The 16,055-nt window shown below is 43.0% G+C and overlaps 4 protein-coding genes across 4 annotated transcripts; 2 read left to right on the forward strand and 2 right to left on the reverse strand.

Moving 5' to 3' along the window:
* On the reverse strand, positions 333-3,197 carry LOC8078871 (purple acid phosphatase 17). Its single transcript, XM_002468154.2, has 7 exons — positions 2,786-3,197; positions 2,070-2,226; positions 1,837-1,944; positions 1,590-1,717; positions 1,311-1,439; positions 1,153-1,220; positions 333-897 (listed from the first exon to the last, which is right to left on the reverse strand). Exons 1-7 carry the CDS (start codon positions 2,981-2,983, stop codon positions 654-656), a joined length of 1,032 nt encoding a protein of 343 aa, XP_002468199.1. The 5' UTR covers positions 2,984-3,197; the 3' UTR covers positions 333-653.
* LOC110432536 (putative nuclease HARBI1) lies at positions 3,408-7,287 on the forward strand. Its single transcript, XM_021453178.1, has 4 exons — positions 3,408-3,595; positions 6,226-6,388; positions 6,476-6,701; positions 6,782-7,287. Exons 1-4 carry the CDS (start codon positions 3,408-3,410, stop codon positions 7,285-7,287), a joined length of 1,083 nt encoding a protein of 360 aa, XP_021308853.1.
* Positions 7,625-8,715, forward strand: LOC8078872. Its single transcript, XM_002465537.2, has 2 exons — positions 7,625-8,107; positions 8,194-8,715. Exons 1-2 carry the CDS (start codon positions 7,625-7,627, stop codon positions 8,713-8,715), a joined length of 1,005 nt encoding a protein of 334 aa, XP_002465582.2.
* Positions 10,155-14,382, reverse strand: LOC8056827 (purple acid phosphatase 17). The gene is made up of 7 exons (XM_002468155.2): positions 13,820-14,382; positions 11,926-12,082; positions 11,712-11,819; positions 11,469-11,596; positions 11,247-11,375; positions 11,053-11,120; positions 10,155-10,953 (listed from the first exon to the last, which is right to left on the reverse strand). Exons 1-7 carry the CDS (start codon positions 14,018-14,020, stop codon positions 10,722-10,724), a joined length of 1,023 nt encoding a protein of 340 aa, XP_002468200.1. The 5' UTR covers positions 14,021-14,382; the 3' UTR covers positions 10,155-10,721.

Consider the following 16,055-nt stretch of genomic DNA (forward strand, 5'->3'; position numbering starts at 1 on the left):
GCTCTAGCCTCCACTGGGCTACGCCCCTTACTGACGAGGACAAGGAGGATGAGGCAGGTCTCCGTGATGAAGAAAAGGAGGCAAGCTGTTGCAACGCTGACTCTCCTCTGGTTCGGTGATGGGCGACAGGCCCACTCATAAGCCATTCAACAACAATTGTGGCGAGGTTGGCTCCGTCTGCTCTGGTGGATGGAGGAGGAGGCACGGGGGTAGGGCGGCAGACTAGGAGAGAAGAAGCGGGTCAAAAAACACGTCGCCCGAGGCTATAGGTTTAATATTTTCGCCAAAATCTATCTAGAATCCGTTCCAAGCAGCCCATAGTTGTCAACCTGTCATCCAAAGGAAAAAGATCTTACATGATCAAATGGAGTGATGGCGAGGGCCGCGAACAATATGACCGAGCAACTAGATACTGGAGCGATGGGGCCGCCGTGCAAACTTGCAGGGCATGTTTTGGAACCGGTGGCATGGGCCAAATAGTTTCCAACGGCAGTGACAGATGAACCACATCTCATACTTAAATAAATGCTACTAATAATACACTTCCTCTGTAGACCACGTATGCCCGCTCATCAGTCACATTCGAATTTCACACTGATCAGAATCGATCACTATTCTCCAGCTGCTGCTAGCTGATTATTCTCGCTCCTGCTTCATTCCTCGTTGACATAGCCGGAGGCTTGGAGGTGGCCTGCAGTTTTCCTCAGGCTCGGCCGCGTGTAATGGTACAGTGCCTCTCCATCGACATCGTAAAAGGTGAAATGGGCTTCGCTATGGTCTAGCTGGAGGGACATGAACCCTTGTCCATCATAGAAGAACTTGAGGTCATCTTCGTTGGTATTTTGCACTCCTCTCCATGCTTTCGAACCGCCTCCGCTTGTGAAGTATTGGATTGGGCTGCAGCAGCAGAAACGTTAGTTTTTTTTTAGAGAGAGAGAATTAGGTCGTAAACCGATGAATTCTCGGCGTGCCATGTATAACACTATCTCCAAAGCGTGCTATGTTTCTTGCGCGTTGTTGTAATTTTTACTATTTCTTGACTTTAATACAAAGGTGCGCAAATCTTTTGTGTATCCGAGAAAAAAAATATCTCCATTATAAACCACTGCAAAAGAGGAGTCGGTATATGTACCGAATATAACGGACACTGACCTGTCTCTGCTGCTGATGTGTTCCAGGCAGTGGTCATGCCCGTTGATGTAGAAATCGACGCCGTTGGCCTGGAAATTAAATGGCATGAGACTGTTATTATTGGAAGATTCCGTCCTTCTCATTGAAGTGGTCATGCTTCTGAGTTCTGAGTTTTATACCTGAAGGACTGGAAGCAGTAGTTGCAGTAGCTCCTTAGTGTCACCATGATCACTGACACTCCTCATGGTATGGTGGCCCACGGCAATCTTCCACGCCGCAGTTGATTTCTTCATGGCCTCATCCAAATCCTGAATTGTATATTATATATTATCCACAACAAAAGGAACAATTTTTTTAAATAATTATTAGCTCCAATCATCATAGCTTTTTTTTTGAGGAACCCAATCATCATAGCTCTGCTTATCATTGATGAACTCATTCGAGAATAATATATGCACCTTGAGCAAAATATTTATGTATTTTTCTCGAGGTGCCACTCCTCTCCAGTCATAGTGATCATCTTTAGGGTGAGTCCAGTACTTGAGTTGAAACGGAGTGGTGTCAACAAAGAAGAAGTCCACAATTTCTGGTAAAAAGGATGACAGTAACGTGTTACAGTTACAGTTAATCCCTGTTCTTTCCATCATAATTTTCGCATACCTAACATGTTCCTTAATTTAGAAGGAAGAAAATACGATTTTGTACCTGCATTAACGATAAATGATTTCATGCAAATGAATCGGCTGTCAATCTTTCGCAGGACTGGGCTCAGCTGTGCGAGCGCATCACCCCTGTAGTCATGGTTTCCCAGTACTGAATGTAATAGATATAGATAGGCATGTCAGTTTCAGTACAGACAGGACGTAGTATATATATATATATCATCAAAAATTAAGAAATGGTGTTGTAGCTAGCAACACGAGCGACGGAAATCTTACCCAGGTACCACGGCTTCTGCAGGCTCTTCGCCGTGTAGATATCGGTGAAGGACTGCTCGAACCCTTGATCATCCGTGCCCGTCAGGCCGTTCTCGTAGAAGTTGTCCCCGGTGGAAATGACAAAGTCGATGTTGAGCTGCTCCCCAACCTTGCCCATCTACACACATCATGGGAAAACCACTCACTGTTTAGCTGTCATCAACGAGCACTAGCAGCGACTTTGCTTGAGTGCACTGCAGTGTGGCACCAGCAACAAGAACAGTTGTAATCTTTTGGAGAGAAAAAGGAAAAAATCAGTGTGCGCGCCGGCCATTGGGGCATCGACGATTTTTTTTTTTTTTGAGTTTGAGATTTAAAGAGGCTTCCATTAAAACTGTTGGCCGAGCCCACATCGGTGGCCACCACATCACATAGTACAGTAGCAGGAACATCATCAGGCCAACACGCATCGTCGACTTTTGCTTCGCATTAATAAAGCGACAACCGATGATGCAGACTTAGCTACTATTATTATTATTATTCCCAAAGTCTCCTTCACCCAATCAATGGCATTACCCGGCCAATCGACCTTAGCTATCGGCATGAACCCAGGATACATCGCGATCGCGTCCCCTACCTCAATAAATCTTGTCCAAGGTTTACAATCCTATGACTACATACTAACATCGGATCAATCAAGATGTTAAGAGAAGCAGAAGATTGTCTGCGGTGGTTACCTGATAGGCGACCCTGGACTGGTTGTACGTGCCCTTGCGGCCCCAGTCGCCGACGACGAGCAGGCTGAGGGAGCCGTCGTTCTTGGCCGGGTGCTCCATGCGGACCAGCCCCGCGGCGGCCGGCGCGCACAGGAGCGAAGCCACGGCGAGAAGGGCGAAGAACGCTGCGGCCGCCATGGCAACTTTGCGCTGCGCCATCGTCGGCCTCGTCGGGCACTGGAAGCAGGAGCCGAGAAGCCGATCGCTCGATCGATGGCAGTGCCGGGCTTGACAGCGGCCGATATATATAATATATCAGTTATCAGGGGGTGGTAGCACGCGACGGCAAGTCACTGCCTGTTTGGGTGTCTTGCAAGCATTGACGGGGATACTGGAGGAGGCTCCGGCTGTCCCTGTCCGGCCAATGGGCGGGTGAACGGGTGACGAGGCCTCGCACCTGCCAATAATCCTTCCCCTCCTTCGGCTTTCTGATTGCTTGTCGGGTTGTCGCGCTTGGGGACGTCGAAACAGTTTTCACTTGCGTGTCATTCACAGGCAGCGAGCGATAATGGAAAGCGGCGTCGAGAAAAGACAGAAAAGCCGGGGTATAATGCGATTGCTCGCATTATTGGCGCGATCCGGCATGTGCATGGAGTGGAGTGGAGTGGAGTGGGTGTGCCGTGAGACAGCCTACTGGAGTGATGGGCGTTGGGCGATCATAGCTGATGGCCTGGGTTCCTTCCGAATCCGCTCATCGCGCGGTGGACGTGGACCATGCACGTACTACAGGGCAGCAGCTGGGAGCTTTCCGCCATGGAATTCCGAGTTCAGGTTATCCATGTGCTAGACCTGCTACGATCCAAGGTTCGCGGTCGAGCCCGAATGCCCCAACCCCAATCGTTAAGGGCGGCTACGGCCGTGTTTTGCTCCATTATAAAAAAAACGTGGACCATCCACGTTCCGATGTGCTCGGTTGAGTGTTTTCTTGACCGGATCAGTTCACAGCTCGGACGGGCGGGGGGCGAAGGCCGTGAACTGGCAGGATCACGTTGCCTCAACTGTGCTAGATTATTAAAAGATGCGAATGCAAGTTGGTGCTCGCGAGCATTGCCGATATAGTAGAATGAAATGATATGGTATATCTAATATCTTCTCCTGGATAGAAAAGGAAAGCGAGAGACAGAAAGGAGCTTTGCCTGTAGGACCACGAATACCGTGCCCATGTGCCGTCAGCTGCCATCTGCCTTGCACCGATAAGTGATACGGGTATACGGCGATACTTTCAAATACAGTACAGATACGACAAGTGTATTATTATGTATAATGAATATTACTAATATGCATATATTTAATGTATATTTAATAGTAGTATATATATAGAAAAAAAACTAAAGTCTTATGTTTCTTTCTCTCTAAATAAATCAATTCTTATAATCGATGCCGGTGTAACTTTATATAAAAATATATCAGTATCGACGACATAAATTAGCATATTATTAAGATACTAGTTTGATATTGTAAATCTGTATGGTTTTTTCTATAAAGTCAGTTAAAGTTTAAAAAGTCTGACTTAGGGTAGTCTTAATGGATGTTTCATAAAAGTTTCATGCACAATAAATATGCTGATGTAACATTATATTGATGAAGAGAGAGATGATGAGAGTTTTATGGGAGTAGAGATAGTTTCATGGGGATAAAACTCTTCTGCAAATGTTTCGAAATACAAGTGTTTTGGAAATTGAGCCTCCATTGAGACCAGCCTTAAGACAACTCCAATAATCTATTTATTTAGGGATAGAGTATATATAATGTAGATATCGTGATTAAATGCATATATACATAAAAATCTGAAGCCTCATATGCGTATAAATTAATCGTATACAAAAAAAAAGTAAAGCCTCGTGTGCGTATAAAAGAATTATCGCCGAACTATCATGATTAATTTTATCTATATTTTTGGCACGATTTTTCGATACTTTTCTGATACATACAGTATCGGCGGTGTATCGGAGTGTCCTATCGTATTGCGTGAAATATCGGGGTATCCTACCAGGCTGCCATAACCTGCAGTTTATTTGGATGGTGCCACACCGTGCCATTATCGTGTTCTTCTACCTGAAATTTCTCTTGCGTTTTAGCGCAGAAAACTTTTTAGGGTGTGTTTGGATTCCTGCATATGGGTGAGCCAGGCCAGCGCGATGCAGCCAGCCGATGTTTGGTTTCCTGGACCACCCCCCAGCCAGTCCCTGCCCGTGCAAACAGCCCCCCTCGGCCAGGCTCGGAAGAAACGTGGGAGGCGAGCGTTTCCATCGGGCCAGGCTCTCGCGGTGCAGCTCTAGGGCGCGCGTGGGGCGAAAACTTGGCCGGCGGGAGCTCGCGCCATCTCGCTAGGGTTACCGCCCCTTTTCCCGCCATTCACCGCCTATATATCACCTCCCCCGCCGCCTTCCTTCTCGGTTGGTCTCCATTCGCTCAGCTCGAAGCCTCCGCCAGGTGTTCATCTCCTCTTTTCTCCACTTTTCTTTGTCTCGTTGTTCATCGATTGAAGTCGGCCTAATCTTCTTCCTCCATCGTTGTTTTGCAGCCTCCCTTGTTCTAGATCTGAGCGCGTGCACAGGTATGTGTCTCCATGATTTCGTCTCCATTTTTGTTGTTATTGTAACCCTAGTAACCAATTTCATCTCACTTGTTGCAGGCTTTCCAGATCTGTCGTCCTTTCTCTGTCCGTCTGCTTTTGATTGTGGTGCTACCGCCAGATCTGTGTGGTATAAGCATTTCTTCTTCAAGCCCCCCCTATTCTTCTTATACTTCGATATTTTTGCATGGATGATGTCGGTGCTGTGTATATCTAGATCTGTGAATGAAATATACTTCTGAGCTCATGTCCAAGTCAGTGATGATGGTCTTTAGATCTGAGCATTTGTCCAATGCCAATGATGATTTTCCCGTGCTTATTCATATTATCTTTGAAACAATGTGAGCACTGTCCATTGCTAAAGATTTTTTTCCATGCCTTACTTGTTGGTTTGTATTTTTCTGAGCACTTGTTCAATGCCTTATTGTGCATTGCTTTGTTGTTTGGTTGTGTTCATTGTACCTGTGTTGCTTTGGTAGATGGCTTTGGAGGACCAGCGACGATTGTTGATTGCTCGGGCTGCTGCTCTTATCACTGCTATGTACGCCCTCTTGTTCGCTAGGCTTAGAATGTATCATGAATCTAGGCCTCAGATAACTTATGGTCCTTTGAGAATCATGGACGAGGAAAGACAAAAAAACTTGGATTTAATTTACAACTATAATGATGTAGAATGTGTGAGCATGCTCCGTATGAGAAGAGCTCCTTTTTTTAGGCTATGCCAACTGCTTAGAGAAAGAAACTTGCTCACAGATAGCTTGCATAGTTGTGTAGAAGAGCAAGTAGCAATGTTTCTTCATATTATTGGCCATAATCAACGCTTTAGAGTTGTTCATGTCAACTGGAGAAGGTCCATTGAGACAGTGCATAGATATTTTAAAGAGGTCTTGTATGCCATTGGCGAACTAAGGCAGGACTTGATTAAAGCTCCATCTAATGAGACACCGCTTAAAATAAGCAACAGCCCAAGATGGTACCCATACTTTAAGGTAATGAACAAGCCATCGAGTTTGTAGGATGTTGCCCCATATTTGGATACATATTTAGTAACATCTAAATGTTGGGTTTGGATGTAGGATTGTATTGGGGCAATAGATGGGACTCATATCCATGCTAGGGTCCCAGCAAGGATACAAGCAGCATTTAGGGGTAGGAAGAACCACCCCACCCAAAATGTTCTTGCTGCTGTTGGCTTTGATTTGAAATTTACCTACGTGTTGGCCGGCTGGGAGGGTTCAGCACATGATGCTACCATCCTTGCTGATGCACTAGAGAGGCACGATGGGTTAACGGTCCAACCAGGTAATCAACTACATTAGCTAACTACTTAAAATCTGTCAATGCAGAAGACTCAACCTAATACATGTGTGTACTTGTTATAGGGAAATTTTACCTAGTAGATGTTGGATATGCTTGCAAACCTGGATTTCTCCCACCTTATCGTGGCACTAGGTATCATTTGAAAGAGTACAGTAGGAGGAACTACCCCACCAACCCAAGAGAATTGTTTAATTTGAGGCATTCAAGTTTAAGAGTCACCGTTGAAAGGGCTTTTGGTGCTTTGAAGAACCGTTTTCGTATCATTGACAACAAACCATTTCATCCCTTTAGGACTCAAGTAAAGTTAGTGCTTGCTTGTTGCATATTGCATAATTGGATCCTTGGACATGGGGTTGATGAGGTTATTCCTGAGGAGTTCTCTTGGGTGCCCAACAATAATGGTACTGATGACCATCTGTTGCATGGGGATGACAATGCTGCTTGGGCTCATACCAGGGATGAAATTGCTAATCACATGTGGGCAAACAAGGGAAACTCTCGCATCTTTGTTCTATGTACTCGAGCTTATCTGTTGGTGTTTGTAATGAATAACAATGTGCAACGATGATTTATTTTGAATTCTGATGAGGCATTGGACAACATGCTATGATGTTTTGTTTTTGAGCTACTCTTCTTTTGAGGCATTGGACAAATGCAATGATGTTTTTTATGATGCTACACCTTACCTGAGGCTATGGACATGAGCAATGATGATTTTTTTTGTATTCTAATAAATCTGAGGCTACAGGCATGTGCAATGATGATTGTTTGTATTCTAATAAATCTGTGGCTTTACACATGTGCAATGATGTTTGTCTATTACTCTAATTTACATGAGGCTTTAGACATGTGCAAAGATGATTGTCTCTTATTCTGAGTGGGGTGTCCTGCTAACTAATTAGGATATGGCTGAGGACATGAATGTCCCGGATGAGCTTGTGTTCCCTGGCCTTGTTGTCGATGTTGATGCTTTGCCTGGTCAGAATGGTGTTGGTGCTGGTGTTGCTGGTCAGAATGGTGTTGCTGGTGGTGTTGGGGCTGGTGTTGGCGCTGGGGCTGGTGTTGGCGCTGGGGCTGGTGCTCAAAGGAGTGCCATGAGGTGGACAAATGTGAGCTCTGGCTTTATCCTTCGCCGTATGTGCCAGTTGATTGCAACTGGGGTGAGGACAGACAAAGGGTTCAACGAGGTCCATCTAAATCAGGTTGCAAGGGCACTTCAAGAATTTAGTGGGAATGAGGTGACTGGTACACAGATCTACAACCACTTGAGGAAGTGGAGGCAGAAATGGATTAAGATCTCCAAACTCAGGGAGCTTAGTGGTGCTTTGTGGAATGAGGAATGTTCCATGATCGTGCTTGAAGAAGAGCACTACAATGGGCACATCAAGGTATTGTCTATGTGGTCTTAATCTTGTTAATGCATAGAACAAGTAGGTGTACCCAAGTAGATGACAAATTTTTTATGTAATACTAGGCACACCCAAAAGATGCTGAATATCTTAACAAGCCCATTCAGCACTTTAAGGAGATGCAAATCATCTTTGGCAATGGCCAGGCAACTGGCAAATATGCTATGGGGTCTAATGAGGCTCTAGGCACTCCCTCTGATTTTGTTGAAAGCTCACTGAAGACTGAGGTCACTGATGATACTAGAGGTGGGAAGATAGAGGGAACTGAGCCAACTAAGTCTGAACCAGGTGCTGGAGGTAAGAGGAAGAGGTCAGTGTTGTCTGAGGAGGATGTTGTCCTCTTCACTGGGATGACTCAGGCAGTTAACAATGTTGCTGACGCCATTCGTGAAACTAAGGTTGAGGATTCCCACCCTGATTTGTATGATGCTGTCATGTTTATGCCTGGGTTCAGTGATGAGGCACTGTTGTGTGCATATGGACAACTTCTCGACAACAATGCCCAAGGATCTGCTTTTGTGAAGATGAATCACTCTCACCGTTTGCTCTGGCTGAGAACCTTCTTGGTCAAGCACTTCTATGTGTGACCTGCTTGCTCTCTGGTTGATCCATCTTTTGTGTGCAGTCCTGGCCTCTCCTTGTGGTATTTTGTGTGGTAGGCTTGGTGCAGTGACTGCCCCTTCCTCGCGGATGCATCTCGTGTTCACTGGTGGCTCCTTTTGTGCATAACTTCCTCCTTCTGGTGGCCTTGGTTGTGCAATGGTTCTATGTGCAGTTGACTTTGATCCTGCCTTTCTTTTGTGCAGTTAACCTGCAACTCTCTACTATGGCTAATTGTTACCTGTAGTTCGTGACTTAGATATGCCACTATACACTTGCATTCTTTTAGGGGTCAACCAAACTGATGTTAGAATTTGTATTTGTTGCCTTGGCAGCTGGTCGTGTGTCCCTGCCTGTGATCTGAACTTGTTATCCTGAGCTGCTATGAGCACTGCCTGAGACTATTATTCTGAGCACATGTTTGTTGCCTGTGATGTGTTTGTCTCTTAATCTGAGCACATGTTTGTTGCCTCTGATGATTTCGATTTCATATTTGAGCACATGTCCATTTACCAGTGATGTTACTTTTCTGTCTTTTATTGTTTGTTTGCCAATGATGAGTATTACTAAGTTATATTATGTCATGTCTGTCATCAAAGAATGTGATAGTGAGTTGGCCTACACAAGGTTCTTACTGACTTTGTTGTGTGGCCAGCTCACTACATATTCTTCCATGCCACGTATGAGTTTCATTACATACTCTGAGGTTTTGTTTTGGCCTATGATGACAAAAAATGTTTGAGATGGCTATACTATTTTTTTTTGTGTCATTCATCACATCTGAAGGAACCATAAACTTTACTTCGCAACAATTGGGTTCATGACTCAAGGTGATGGCAAGAAGTTTATGGGCCTCCAGATGCCATGGATGCCATGATTGTCTTAAGTAAAATTTATGCAAAACATCAAGATCTGAGGCCCCTATTACAATTTATGTGATGTTAATTGTCTGTGATGATTTTGATTTCATAAAACTGAGCACATGCCTCCTAGCCAATGATGAATTTTTTTGCAATGTTTTCAATCTGTTCCTCAAAACTTTAACATTCCTATGATGAACTTATTTGTTGTTTCATTTATCATTTAATATCAAGTTTTGGCATGGTATGTTGTGCACCGTGGGCGCAAACCTGGTGTCTACGCGAGCTGGGACATTGCACATGTTCAAGTCAATGGTTTCAATGGAGCTTGCTACAAAAAATTCAAGAGTAAAGAGAAAGCTGATCAAGCATTCTATGGCCAGGCAGAGAAAGAGCCACAAGCTAAGACTGACATGCATGACAAGCCTGCTATTAGACAAATCTCATTCAAAATCACTCATGTAATTATTTTAGTTCAGTCTGTGGTAATCGTTTTTCTAAGTTGGAAATTGATGTCCAGTTAGAGTTAGCATTGCTTGTAATGTAAAACCCTTGAACTGAACTTGTTGGTGGTAATGTTACCACTTCTTGCAAGAGGTAACTGGAACTTATTCTATGCAGCCAACCAAACACACTCCATGCATCTCTTTTTTAAATCATAATGCATATGCAACCAACCAAACAATATCTTCTACTAGCCTGGCTGGGTACATGCAAGTAACCAAACAAGCAACATTTGCATGCTGCCGGCCTGGCCATGCTGAGCCTGGCTGGCTGGACGAGCCAGGCTAGGTACCATCCAAACACGCCCTTACATTCCTGTACGAAGGCTCTGACGATCAGGATTGAAAGCAAATTGCTTAGGAGCAAGAAAGTCTTGCTTGCAAGGCCGGCACAAGCTTCCAACAGGATGTTGGGCAATACAGACGGGAAGTGATCTGATCCGTTAGGATCGGACCTACTACATCTAGAAATGTCTGAAACCGGACGCCTTCCTTCCCTCCTGCTCCGTGCTCCCCTTTTCATGATCCGTCCCAATCTCTGCAATCTCATGACGGATCGATAGCCTCAGCCTTTGACAAAGATATGACGGCGACGTTTTGTGCAAATCAAGAGCGCAAAACCAATCCAATTTATTCCTCATCGAGATAGGTGGAGGGCTTGGGATGTCTGGTTTTGCTTGAGCTCCACTGGTACAGTGTGTTGCCGAAAACGTCGTAAAAGATGAACTGAGCCTGGTCTTGGTTCAGCTGGAGGGACATGAACCCTTGCCCATCGTAGAAGAACCGGAGCTTGTCCTTGTTTGGACGCAAGATTCCTCTCCATGCCTTCGAACCGCCTCCGCTCGTGAAATACTGGAGCGGACTGAATGAAACAGCACAAGCAATTGCACAAAAGGTTTGTTCAGTAACATGGAAAGTGAACTGCTCATATTCTGAAAGTGACTTGAATTCGTCTCTGTACCTGTCTCTGCTGCTAATGTGTTCCAGGCAGTGATCATGCCCATTGATGTAGAAGTCGACGCTATTGTCCTGAATGGTGTGAAAATTTTCACAAAAATAGTGTTGTTATGGACCTTTTTGAAAATTGAAACCAATTAACTGTGGTAGCTTCTGAAATGTTTTTTTTTTTTGACTGAATAGCTTCTGAAATGTAACCTTGAGGACTGGAAGTAGTAGTTTCAGAAGCTCCTCGGTGTCACCATGCTCACTGACACTCCTCATAGTGTGATGCCCAACAACAATCTTCCACCTTGCAGTTGATTTCTTCATAGCCTCGTCCAGATCCTGCATTACACAATAAAAAAATGTTTTAGAAAACGAGCTTGCTTTCATATGTCGCTTTGCACGCACTGATCTGAATGTGTTCCAAGTGCGCACCTTCAGCAAATTGGCTATGTATTTGCCTCGAGGTGCCACCCCTCTCCAGTCATAATGATGCTTGCCACGGTGAGTCCAATACTCCAGTTGGAATGGAGTGGTGTCGACAAAGAAAAAATCCGCAAGTTCTGACAAGATTAGGAATGATGCCACACATTTCAGTCTTTTGCTTGCCTTGTTGCAGTATTATTAGGAGATTAGTAATCCTCTCCAGGTTCAAATGAATTGCGTTTTTTTTTGTACCTGTGTTAACGATGAATGATCTCATGCAAATGAATCGGTCGTCGATCTTTCTCAAGACTGGGCTAAGCTGTGCGAGTGCATTGCCCCTGTAATCATGATTTCCTAGAACTGAAAAGGATAATGCATTCTTAGTAGTCCACATAAATTTCGTCACCGTTCATGCTAAATGGTACTAGCCAAGGCAAATGGTGCAAGAACATGGTGGATTAATTACCTAAGTACCATGGTTTCTGTAAGCTTTTAGCGGTGTAGATATCCGTGAACGATTCTTCAAATGCGTGATCATGCACGCCCTTGAGGCCGTTCTTGTAGAAGTTGTCCCCGGTGGAAATAACAAAGTCGATGCCGAGATTCTCCCCAACCCTTCCCATCTACATAAAAAGGGTTGATTGCAAATTTCTCAGGTCAGAAGCTATTGGTGTTATGAATGAACTTGGTAAAGGTGTCGCCATAAAAATATTACTATCAAAGCATATACAAATATTAGAACGCGACATTATAAAATGGTATGAAAATAGTCATCGCGAATAACATCATCATGTATTTGCAGTTTAACAATTCATATGTAATTAGATCTGGATATCACCGATATCACCTTTTTACCAGATTTTAATTTAAATTTGAATTTCAAATAGGAATACAGAATGGATATATCTGATTCGGATATTTATTCAATTCAATTTAAAGTGCATATTGTTAAATTTAACATATATGAAACAAAATATTACTACTAATTTCATCTCAATAACCAAAGTGAAATAAAATCAAGATACAATTATAATAATCTCCAATAACAAAGTGAACCAAATTATAATGGGTAATGTTTAATAAAATATAAAAATATAGGCCAAGTGTAGAAATTCAAATGAGAACAGTAGGCAACAAATAGCTATTTTGCTTTATCAATATTTTCATAATTACAAAATATTACACAAATAGAGATTAAAGTATGTGAAAAGTATGTGGGTATATAACATAGACAAAGATAGCTCATTAAATAATATAGTTATCATAAATATTTGATATAACAATTAATCAATCAGATTCATTATTTATATAATATATCATGAAATTATAAATGATATAAAATAATTTACATCAGTAAATTAATGTACTAAAATAATTTACAACAACAATTATGTTAAGCTTGAACTAAATTAGAAAAATACTAAAATTAATTTAATAAGTTAATATATAGATATATTATTAAATAGTTTCAATCATCATTAGTAAAATAAAATAATTATTTACCAAAACATTTAAATAGATTCATTATATCATATTCTTCGTGGATACGGATGAATGTCTCATATTCCATATTCTTGTCCAATATGAATCTTGGTTGAGAAGAAAATATCCACAAAGAATAAGATATAATGAATCACGTGATTTTCTTGTGAGTTGTGAAGAAAATGGATGTGACTACTCTTTCCATTTTAAAAGATCCATGTAGTTTCTATGTGAGCTGTATATTGTGAAAGTATATTTCTCATAGTGGATCTAAAAGCATAAGTCTTATGTTGTTTACTTAACATTTTTTTCTAAATTGATGGTTAACATTAAGAATGTTTGGACTTAGAACAAACCTAATACAACATGGAAAAAAAAGAGGAGGTATGTGACAGGTAAAAAAACGAACGGGGTATTTGACTAATAATAGTAATTAATAAGGAGGCAGCATGTGCTTGTCAGTTTTGGGAATCACTTAAATGAGTGTCGAGCTGTCAATTATATATTTATATGAATAGTCAAATTTGGCTTAACTATATGTACAGACTAATCGATATCTGATTTGTCGCTAGAATACTAAGCCTGATCCAGCATCATGCATTACGACGCACGCAGAAGACGGAGAACAGTCTCGGCAGACGACCATTTCAGGTACCTAAACAAGGATGAATCTGCATATGGCGACGTAGGGGGGACTACTAGGAGTAGGGAACAGATCAGATCCTCCTTTCACGGCAAACAAATGTTCTTCTACTTTTATGAAACAGTAACGATCTCGATGGCCAACAAGGTGTTTGAACACACTAATACTAATTACTGTACTTGCAGTTATCCGGAGCTCGGAATGAATGTATAAGATGGCGCTAGCTGTTACATACCTGCTCGGCGACCCGGGACTGGTTGTGAGTTCCCTTGCGTCCCCAGTCCCCGACGACGAGCAGCTTCAGCGACCCGCCGTCGTTGTTGGCCCGGTGGTGCTCCAGCCGGGGCAACTCCGCGGCGCCCGGCGCGCAACAGAGCGCGGCCACGGCCACGAACGCGAGGACCATGCCCATGGCAGCAGTGGCGCCGTTCGCCATGGCCCGGCCGGGGAGCCTCGAAGAAAGTCCAGGAGGATGGACACGAGGGGCCAGGCGCCGGCGGATCTCATATATAGATAGCTGTGGCACTCAACGTACGGGGAGTGTGTGATAATGGAAACATAGAGGTTTGGCCTTTGGAGACTCTGATTAGTTAAGTTGGTGCCTTGCCCTTGTTGGCGGGTTTCTCATTAGTTTCCTGGCATCGGCCGTGCCCTCACGGCGCACTTTGCATTCTCGGCGCCGTGGAGTGGGTGGCACTCGGCTGGGTTGGCTGGATCGGTGGACGGTGACGACAAGGATTTTCAAGTGTTTTCGCTCGTGCCAGCCATCTCTTACGGTTACAAAACTCGTCGATTTGATGTAAATCCGACCCGTAGCGCACAGGGACTACAGTCGAAGGGCCAATCGGTGAGCCTGGTGGCGGGCGAAAGAAGACGGATCGCCATGTGCAGAACCGTGCGAGTGCGACCGGACCATGCCGGCTGCCGCTAGGCTCCATCTATCGGGATCGGGCGGCGATGGCATATTCTCGGGCAGCTAAGAATCGGCAAAAAAGGATGCGAACCCTGCTAGTACTATTTCAGTATCTGGGACTAGGATCGGGCGCATGTATTTATACGCCCTCTGCTTTGGATAGTGCCGTCGTCATATTTCTTATCTTTTTTTTTTATGAAATCATGTTTCTTATCTTGTTTTCTTTTACATGATTTTTGTCAAGTTAGAGCATCTCCAAGGGTTTTGCATTTGATGTTTGCATTTCAGTAATTTGCCAAAAAGCTCCAAAAGAGGTATCCTACGGTTTTGCATTTGGAGTTTGCAATTTGGGCAACTTGGCAAATGAGGTAGCAAACTTGGCAAAAATGCCAAGCTGTGGACGACTTTGCAAACCCGATCGCGCGAGCAAAGTCACGCGCGAAGAAAGCGCGCGCGCCTGAAGACCTTCTATTTTTATCCTTTGTCAAGTCCAAATGCCAATTCCCTTGGAGATGACCTATTTTTATCCTTTGCATTTTGTTATGAGAGTTTGCAAATAGCAACAAATGTCAAGTCAATTTGCCAAAGCCTTTGGAGATGCTCTTAGCACGTAGCAGTAGATACCCGTAACTATAAAATCTGTTTTGCAAAAGGACTTACTATACATGTTCATGCCTTCATGCTGCAGTTCGATCCGTTGCGACAGCGAATATTCGAGGTACATGTTCCAAGAAGTCGCTTGATGCGTTGGATATTCTTTGGTGCCGTGTGGAGCAGTGGAGGGCGCGGCGTCGGCGACAGCTACTCGAGTACTAGAGGAGAAGGCTAGTTGTTCAGCATTTTATTTCCTTGAGAAAGACAGCCCTCCATTCTATTGATCACCAATTATATCAAACAAGATGAACCACACATGTCTACTGTGTATAATCTAGTGTAACTGATGAGCATCAAAGTTAGATTGCATCTATTCATGCACAAGCTAGTTCAACTCAGGCAAAGCTCTCCATTCTCTTCTTGATCTCCAGGACGCCCGAATACTTCTCGCCACATTTTTCTTCTTTATCTTCAGGACGCCCGAATACTTCTCGCCCTTGCGAATAATCTAAGCTAACTGATGCGCATCAAATTAGATGTATGTAAAAATTAGTGTATAGTAAATGTCTAGTAAAAATTTCATATCATGTATAGCTTGGTTATAGATTTATTTATATTTAACAAGTATAAACTTTAATAAAATCGATAACTAAGTTGTACATGATCTAATGAGCATGAAATTTTTACTATAGTTTAAGCATACAATAGTTACCCCACCATAAAAATTTCATCACAATTGGACCATACAATTTGCAGCTACAAATTATTTTATTTAATTATAGAAAAACATAGATCTAAAGGTACAACAAAAACTTTAAATTAAAGTATATCATATTATATGTTTACTGTGTAGACCTACTCATGTGGAGTCTAACAAAATTAGGTATTTAATTTCATAATTTTTCTCCAATTTAGTATGATTTTTGAAATATCCTATTGAAATAAATAAAAAAAAGAGAAACAC

This window comes from Sorghum bicolor, chromosome 1, assembly GCF_000003195.3.
Source record: "Sorghum bicolor cultivar BTx623 chromosome 1, Sorghum_bicolor_NCBIv3, whole genome shotgun sequence".
Taxonomy (NCBI): domain Eukaryota; kingdom Viridiplantae; phylum Streptophyta; class Magnoliopsida; order Poales; family Poaceae; genus Sorghum; species Sorghum bicolor.

Coding starts and splice junctions, on each gene's coding strand:
- LOC8078871 (XM_002468154.2), bottom strand. CDS start 2,983: ATGGCGCAGCGCAAAGTTGCCATGGCGGCCGCAGCGTTCTTCGCCCTT. Junction 1,718..1,836: donor ATCATTTATCGTTAATGCAG/GTACAAAATCGT, acceptor CCTTTTTACCAG/AAATTGTGGACTTCTTCTTT. Junction 1,440..1,589: donor ACATAAATATTTTGCTCAAG/GTGCATATATTA, acceptor TATACAATTCAG/GATTTGGATGAGGCCATGAA.
- LOC8056827 (XM_002468155.2), bottom strand. CDS start 14,020: ATGGCGAACGGCGCCACTGCTGCCATGGGCATGGTCCTCGCGTTCGTG. Junction 11,820..11,925: donor ACAGAAACCATGGTACTTAG/GTAATTAATCCA, acceptor TATCCTTTTCAG/TTCTAGGAAATCATGATTAC. Junction 11,121..11,246: donor TACTACTTCCAGTCCTCAAG/GTTACATTTCAG, acceptor CACACCATTCAG/GACAATAGCGTCGACTTCTA.
- LOC8078872 (XM_002465537.2), top strand. CDS start 7,625: ATGGCTGAGGACATGAATGTCCCGGATGAGCTTGTGTTCCCTGGCCTT. Junction 8,108..8,193: donor ACTACAATGGGCACATCAAG/GTATTGTCTATG, acceptor ATGTAATACTAG/GCACACCCAAAAGATGCTGA.
- LOC110432536 (XM_021453178.1), top strand. CDS start 3,408: ATGTGCATGGAGTGGAGTGGAGTGGAGTGGGTGTGCCGTGAGACAGCC. Junction 3,596..6,225: donor CCATGGAATTCCGAGTTCAG/GTTATCCATGTG, acceptor TCAACGCTTTAG/AGTTGTTCATGTCAACTGGA. Junction 6,389..6,475: donor GATGGTACCCATACTTTAAG/GTAATGAACAAG, acceptor GTTTGGATGTAG/GATTGTATTGGGGCAATAGA.